The 8220-nt window shown below is 24.7% G+C and overlaps 1 protein-coding gene across 1 annotated transcript in view; it reads left to right on the top strand.

Moving 5' to 3' along the window:
• Positions 1-2029: 2029 nt before the first annotated feature.
• The window catches only part of LOC111620512, a 65705-nt gene continuing 59514 nt past the window's right edge, over positions 2030-8220 (top strand). Inside the window, exons 1-2 of the mRNA XM_023362439.1 lie at positions 2030-3278; positions 5601-5649. Coding sequence (XP_023218207.1) covers positions 2064-3278; positions 5601-5649 — 1264 coding nt within the window. The 5' untranslated portion in view covers positions 2030-2063. The remainder of the gene's footprint in view (positions 3279-5600; positions 5650-8220) is intronic.

Raw genomic sequence — 8220 nt, 5'->3', positions numbered from 1 at the left:
TTTAATAAGAAAAGTAGTAAGTTTTTTAAAATCTGTTATGATAACTTTTCTAAATCATAATTATTCTTACATCATTCTTAATCTGTATTTGACCTTACCACCCAGACAGATTACAAAATTTCTGACCTTATCCTTTATTGGCTTTCATCTGCATTGGTCAACTATTTTAACAAAAATTGAACTCTTCACCTCTTACATTGAAAAAAAATGTTTTTGTACAGACCTTTGGACAAGTCTGATTACATGATATGTCCATGAACTATGTGCCTTGTCTGCTTGTCTTTGATTGGAATTCTTTAAAATCAGCAGTTTAAATTTGTGGAATAATTAATGTTCTTCAAATTTATTTTTTTTTTACAAATTTTATATGATTAAAATTTTCATCACTTTTTAATATATTTTATATTGTTAATTATGCTTGTAAACTAAAATTTATTTTAATACTGAAAATTTAATGGAAAAAAACATAAAAAAAGTCATTTGTTAGTTATAATTTACCTTTGATTCAAAAAAATTTCTCTAAAATCTAAATAGATTGCTTTCCAAATAAATTAAAAGCAGACAAGAAAAAATTAGAATCATTTCTTAGTAACAGAAGCATCTGTGTTGTGGCATATAATCTTCTCCTATTGGTCATTAAGTTAAATTCTTTAAATTGATTATCAATCATCAAGGATTGGACTGGAATCCTAAATGTCAACAGTTCAATCTGTTCCCTGATGGCTGCTTCTTACATCTTTCAACTATTTAATATTATAATAAATACTTGTTTAATTTTCTAGTAAAAATAACTAAAAATTAAGTGAAAGAATTTTTGTTATTAAATATATAAGTTTAGAAAAAATATTTGTTTTAAATTATATTAGAATATCTAAAGATGCTTTTAATATAAAAATTTAATATATATTAAATTTAATTGATATATCATTATTTTTTTTGTTTATAAATCAATTAAATTATTCTACAGTATTAATAAAANATATCTCAATAGATATTTATAAATAAATATTTTAGAATCTATAAATTTTTAATTTTTTTTTTAAGTAAAAATTATCTTGAGATAATTTTATATAGGAGTATATTATCATTCAACACAATCATAATTTCTGATTTTTCTGGTTGCTTATCTTATATTTTATTTTTTGTTTTTTACTATTAGTCTATATACTTTTATTCACTCCAGATTGTTTCATCTTTAGTATTATAAATATATAATAAAATTTAATATTCATAAAGATTTTTAAATCCATAAATTAAGTTTAACCAAAATAACTGAAACATTGTTTTTAAGATGTATTGTTATTTATTACAGTTCATAAATAAAATTTAAATTTTTCTTGATTGTAAAATTATGTAAGGAGATTTAAATTATGTATTCTTTATATACAGTATTTTATGGCATATAGAGCATAACTTTTGCCCAAAATAGTGGTTTAAAAATTGCATTGTGTCATATATGTGAAATTTTTTTTCTTATACTGTGCAGCTTTTGCTTGTACAGTTTTCATATAATTTATTTTTTAACTTTAATTTATAAATGAACTCTGCAATGTTGATTTTTCTAGTTTATGATTTTATACTTAGAAAAATACTGGTAGGTTGCTTTTCATTTTTATTTTTTTGTTACAGCTAAGCAGCTTTTGCATGTGTTAATGTAGAATATTTTAATTGTAAATGACTTAATTTAAACTCCTCTTTTCCCTAATCAATAAAAGTGTACATTCTAAATTTACTTCTTTTTTTATCCATAATACAGTAAAAAAATTTGGGGTTGAGTACAAAAGGCATGGGTTGACTTAAATACATTAAATATTTTTATAAATATTCTGTTCTGGGAGTTGTCTTATATGCCATAAAATATGGTGATTAAAATTAATTAATGAAATCTTGGTTTTATAAAATAATAATTTATATTTTATTTCATATAAGAATTTTAAGAATAAAACATTTATTAAAAATTTTATAACTTTAAAATTAATAATGTCTTTATTTATTTATTTTTTCAGAAACTATGTCCATAATATTAAAAAGTAAGAATTTAGTTTTGTGAAAGACAAGTAAATATGAGGAAATATATTCAACTTGCACTAGTTATTGCTGCAGTTACATCTATTATTTTAGTCATTATTTATGAAAGAAAATATTCCAAAATGAAAATGGTCTTGGAAGTTTTAAATTCATTTGGAAATAGAGAAGAATTTTCAAAATTAAAGCACCATAAAACAACTGTCAGGCCAGAAATTAGAATTAAAGAGGAAGTTTCATGGATTCATATTGTAGATTCTTTACATTTATATTCAGCATTTTGGGAACGTGATAAAAATACTTCATCTGTTATTATATTAGCAATGATTCCAGACATGTCTACACAGTTATCAGATATGGAATGTTTTTTATGGTATGATGATTACCCTACACCATTATTAGGTACAGTGAAATTAGAAGAGCAATCTAATAAATACTCAGGATTTTTTGTTAAATGTATACCTTCAAATATAAATAAAGTGCCTTATGGAGTGACATTATCATTCAAATCTGTAAATTCAAGTCTCATAAATATCTCAAGACATACTGAAAATGCAACATTTGTATTTTGTATAGAACCTCTTTCCAGTGGCTTTCAAGATGTCATTTTGTTAACTGAATATTTGACATTTCATAACAACATAAGAAAAAGTCATTTCATTATTTATGATGAGGGAATATCTCCCAAAAGTAGGAAACTACTAGAATATGCAAAAATCAATAAATACAAAGTTGATATTCTCAAGTGGAACTATCCAGGAGGAGCATTGGATAAAGATATATACCATCTAGATTGCTTTGCTAGATCACTTCTTGTGTATAATACTAATAATGTGATGATTACAACTTTAAATGAATTCTTTGTGCCAAAGTATCAAAACTTAACAAAAATTTTAGAAAATACAATGCAATATAAATTCAATGTTTATCAGTTCTGTACTGAATACCCAGATATAGTAGCTGAAACATTAAAATTTCCATTTCTAACTTTAAAGTATACCAAACGATTAGCAAAGAATGTTTCTACTAAAACTTTATATAAAAAACCAGCTCTTTCTATTTGGAGAAAAAACAAAATAAAAAATAATGATAGAGAAATTTTATATTCTGATCAAATTGTATTGCATCATTATGAAAAGTGCTATTTAGAACATACTCATATTGTTCATAAGCATATACAAGATACTTCCATGATGTTATATAAGGATGTACTCTTTACATCACCATTATTTAAATATATTGAAGGAAAAGAAGCATAAAATTTCCAAATAATGTTTTTTACTTCAAATTTAAAAAATTTTTAACTTTATAAATTTTGTATTTAAAAAAGATTAAATTAAAATATTTAAACTTTTTAAAAATAGTTATATGAATTGAACAAAATAATTGCTATATATTTATTATTAAAAATCTTTAAATTTTTCAATCTTGAGACAATAACTTAATGTAATTAATTAAATTTAAAAAACAGATATAAAAATATAAAATTTAATCATACATCAATAAGAATATTTAACACTTTTATCAAATGTAATTTCAGAATATAAAGAAGCATCTTCAGAAAACTATCTTCAAAAGTTGTCTTTATTTAAAAATGAATAAAGCAGCATAGTTTGATCAACAAACATCAAACTTTGACTTTTGTACTTGTTCTCACAGATCTCAGGTCTCTATTTAGTAAGATTATAAAATAGATTTTTATTAATTTGCAACAATAATTTCATATTTTTTTATTTTTTACTTTATATCTTGGATAATTTCTAATCTTAATAAGAACAATAGTCAAATAATAATAATAATTATTATTATAATTAATTAACAAACTTGTTTTGTTACCATAGTAGTTTTTAAAATTTTAATTGAAACCATGAAATAAAGTTGAAGATTTAAGCTATTTTTCATCTTAGAGAAAATTTTCAGAGTAATAATTAAATTATTTAATCAATTAATTTTGATAAGTGGAAATATTCAGTTAATTTGTCTGATTTTTTAGCTAATGTTCAAATTTCTGCTTTCAACTTTATAAGAAATAAAAACCAATGGAGTATTTTATGCATTCTAACGTCATAACAAGGTTTTTTTATTTTATTTTTTTAAGCATTTTATTTAATACAAAATTTATTATTTGTGTTTCAAGTTAAATAGAATTTATAGTAATAAATATCAAAGTTTAAACTATTATTTAATCAAACTTCGTAACGCATCCATCGACATTCTAAACTCAGATAAGAAAATTTTTTATAAACAGAAATTTATCTTATTTGAACAAGAAGTTATCATCAATAAATATTATATTGATCCAGATAATTTTGAAGTGTTTGTCGTAACAATAAATTTAAACTAATAACATTATATTTAGATCTTTTCTATTTAATTTGTTTACAATAAAGATTTAGATATATAATCATTAACATAAATATAATTTTCGACTAAAATTCCAATCGTAAAAAAAAGAAGCAATATCGTGTTCATATTTCTAACTATGAATCGAACAGAGATGGTTTATTTGCTGATTATAAACGTAAAACGTCCATTATTTGTTTAAAAAAAAGGAAATTCTGAACTAAAAAGCCCAGATTGCCAACAGTGGTGGTAGTAACGGATAATCTTTAGTAATATGTAGCTTTTGGGTTTATTATATGCAAGGAATGCTCTTGCATTCCTTGAATATAATAAACCCAAAAGCTACATATTACTAGTTTATAGTAAATAAAGACATTATGACACGAATCCAAAACTAAAGCCATTCTGACAGCGATATATTTTTTCGGAGATTCTTCAGAAATTTGGACGATAAGTTCCAAATAAGCGAACGGAAAAGATACTATAAGTAGGATTATTATATCAATATGCCTATCAGGCCTAGATTCACAACGTCACCGTAAATCCTTTATTTAATTTTTCATAACATATTTTGGCCCTTTTTAACACTAATTTACACTTTCAGATGAACAGAAAGACATTAAATATTTAACTGATGCACTTCACAGTATTGCACATATTGTGAGATCGGCATGCATACATGTGTTGTGAACTGAAGGCATAAATTTGTGCAAAAAAAAAAAGGCCAAAACATGCTGTGAAAAGTTAAATAAAGTATTTCCAATGACGTTGTAAACCTTTAGGCATGATAAGAATATAAGAATCCTACGTATAGAATCATCATTACCGTTAGGTAGATTTTAAATGTTTATGACGATGCGGTATGAGTTGGTGGTTTTCAAAAATGAAAAGCTTGAATCTCATATATTGTAATAAAAATTAATTGGATTTAGTTTAACTTAAAAATTGTAGGAAATCACATTAAAATATCTCTGGTGAATCATCATCATCATTTAGAATCAAATAGTTCAGAAAAGCATAAGAGCTAAACAATTAGTTTTAGCGATTGATGAGTGTAGATCAGAGGTTAAGTTTATATTACCCTATTGGCTGTTAAATATTAACAGACATGGAAGTTAGCTCTGATCCAGAGCTAGAACGTTGTCAGTCTGGTGTGGCATGATATCCTGTGCATGTTAGAGAACTGTTACTGCTAGTCAAATATCATCCAGTGTCATTCCTCTTGAATCAAGATGAGGAAGTGGCAGGCACTTTACGTGCTTTTTATCCTTCCATTAATAGGTAAGTTCTCTCTTTCATTTTGAGAAAAATTTGTTATCATCATCAAAGAAAGAACTTATTTAATAATCTAAATGATTTATTAATTAAAGTTTTTATTTGTAATTTTTTTCATTTTTTGTTAATATAAAAATTTATAATCATGGTTAAATATCAATAATACTTTTTCATCTCATCTTTCATAAATGAAGATTTAGAAATAATGATAAAACGCCTTTATTAGCCATATATATTTTATATATTTAATAATATAAATAATAAATAAATTTTTACTTTAAAACTTATTAAAAGTATTACATTTTTCGTAGAAAACACTACATTTTATATATACCGTATTCCTAATGTGTAAAAGTAGCGTAAAACTTATAACACTGAACAGATACATTATATGTAATAGAGTTTTATGTTTACTATTAAATTAATAACTTTAAATGTATTGTAAAATATTTTTGTATACCGTGTTTCCCCGAAAATAAGATCGAGTCTTATATTAATTTTTGCTCCAAAAGACGCATTATTGGTTAACTATCCCTGCAAGAATCGTACGACAGAGGAAGAAACGGCATGAAATATAGCTCATAGAATAGTTCCATCGAATTTAAAGAACGTATTTCACGAACGGAAACATTAAATTCGACAATTCGGTCAATCGGCGCTAATAACGTTGATGTTAAGAAATTGAATAAGGAAAAAAATTAATGTAACTGACAGAAACGGCCAAAATATTTGTTTTAAGGATGTAAAATATGTGCGCAAAATATTTTGATGGGATAGAAGATCTTGGATTCCAAGATTTTAATAATTTGATAAAACTAGTCCTTTGTTTTTCGGAAATTACAACTTCTATAGAAAAAATATTTTTATTCGTTAATTATCTGTGTTCATAAGAGAAATAAAAATTAAATATTTAAACCGTGAAATGAATGCTAATTATAAAGCAAAATTATGCATATAGTGTGATTAGTTTTATGATAAAATTGCGAGTGATCAGAACTTAATAAGTTATTCTGAAAAATATTCCTGGTTTGATTAGGAAATCTACACCAACCTATTAACTTTGATATCATACTGTAATAAAAATATCAATTTTTCGTTATTAGATTCTCGAAAATAAAATATTTTAGAAGAAATTAATTATTCTTTTTACGCTACCAAATCAAAATCGGTAATAATGTACTGACAAATTGTTAGTACATTACGAGACATGTATGCCCATCTATATTTCTTGAATAAATTTTCATGAGAGAGAGCCTGTATTTATCAGCTACAGCTCCACCTCCTGTTTCGGTATAACTAGCTTATTAAAAACACATATCCCGATTTGATTTCTGAAATTCTTATACATCTCTGCTTTTTTAAATTAAAACCAGATTTTTTTATTTATTTAAATTAAATGTTTAAAAACAATTCAGCGAATATGACGTCTAATACGTGTTGCTATTTCTCTATAATTATATAATGGCTCTAACGCCAAGTACTGGCGTAACTAATTAGTAGTAGTGACTGATAATATTGGTCGTTATTTACATTCATTATCAATACATTTCTTCTACACGTAAATCTATTTATTTAATTTCAAATAGTCAGTGCCATTCAGAAAAATATTTGCATTAGTTAAATATAGCTTTCTTCTCAATTATCTCAACAAATATTGTAGACAAGAAAGACGGTCAAGGATGTCTACCATCATCCAGACAGATATCCTTGGCATAAGATTTTGATCTGATGATCACATTTTTACCTTGATAGTTTTAATCTCCCGTCAGATAAAGCTTATATAACTAGAAAATGATATTGAAGAAGTTTTTCTTTATTCTACATAATGCGGTAATCTTTTATATAACAAATAATTATAAAAGTTTTATTTTACAAGCAGACTGATCATAGTTCATAAATTGTATTATATTGATATCAAAATATTAAAGTAGCAAGCTATATTAGGATGAGAGTAAATCAAAATCATTCGCAATCTATGAATATTCAAATTAGGTTAATTTATGATACGTTTACGTAAAGTTTGCATAGTTTGGAAATTATAATTGTGTATTTTTCTTTAACGTTATGTATATTTTCGTTCTTCATATTTGAAGATAAAACTATATTTTAAAATAAAATCATCAGATATAAAATGCTAAGATATTTTCTAATAAGCAAGAAAATTTTCATTACAGGAATAATAGTTATAAAAAAGAGAATCATAATACAGTAATTATAAAATGAAAACTTAATTTTTAAAAAAATCTTTTATGATATTAACTAAAGTAAAAAAAATTCGTTATTATTTCTTTAGAAATAATCAGTTAATTAGTCTCATATAATATTCAGTGAATTAGATTTCCCATTTTTTCCAATGAGATTTTTAGCTCGTTATTATACCACGTGAAATTCAGCTTAGCCCAGGGGTCGGCAACCTGCGGCTCGCGAGCGACATGCGGCTCTTTAGTTCCATACGAAAATTTTATTTATTTTATCAAAAAAAAAAAAAAAACATTTAAAAATCGTTCTGAATCGATTAACGAGGATTAGGCACTGATTCTATCTCTCAGCCACTTGTAATCGCTTTTCACCGCACCC

The sequence above is a fragment of the Centruroides sculpturatus genome, unplaced genomic scaffold (genome assembly GCF_000671375.1).
Source record: "Centruroides sculpturatus isolate CEXI.00-Female unplaced genomic scaffold, Cexi_2.0 scaffold265, whole genome shotgun sequence".
NCBI classification, from domain to species: domain Eukaryota; kingdom Metazoa; phylum Arthropoda; class Arachnida; order Scorpiones; family Buthidae; genus Centruroides; species Centruroides sculpturatus.
Note: the sequence above shows the minus strand (reverse complement) of the source record. Positions and strands in the feature narration are given on the sequence as shown.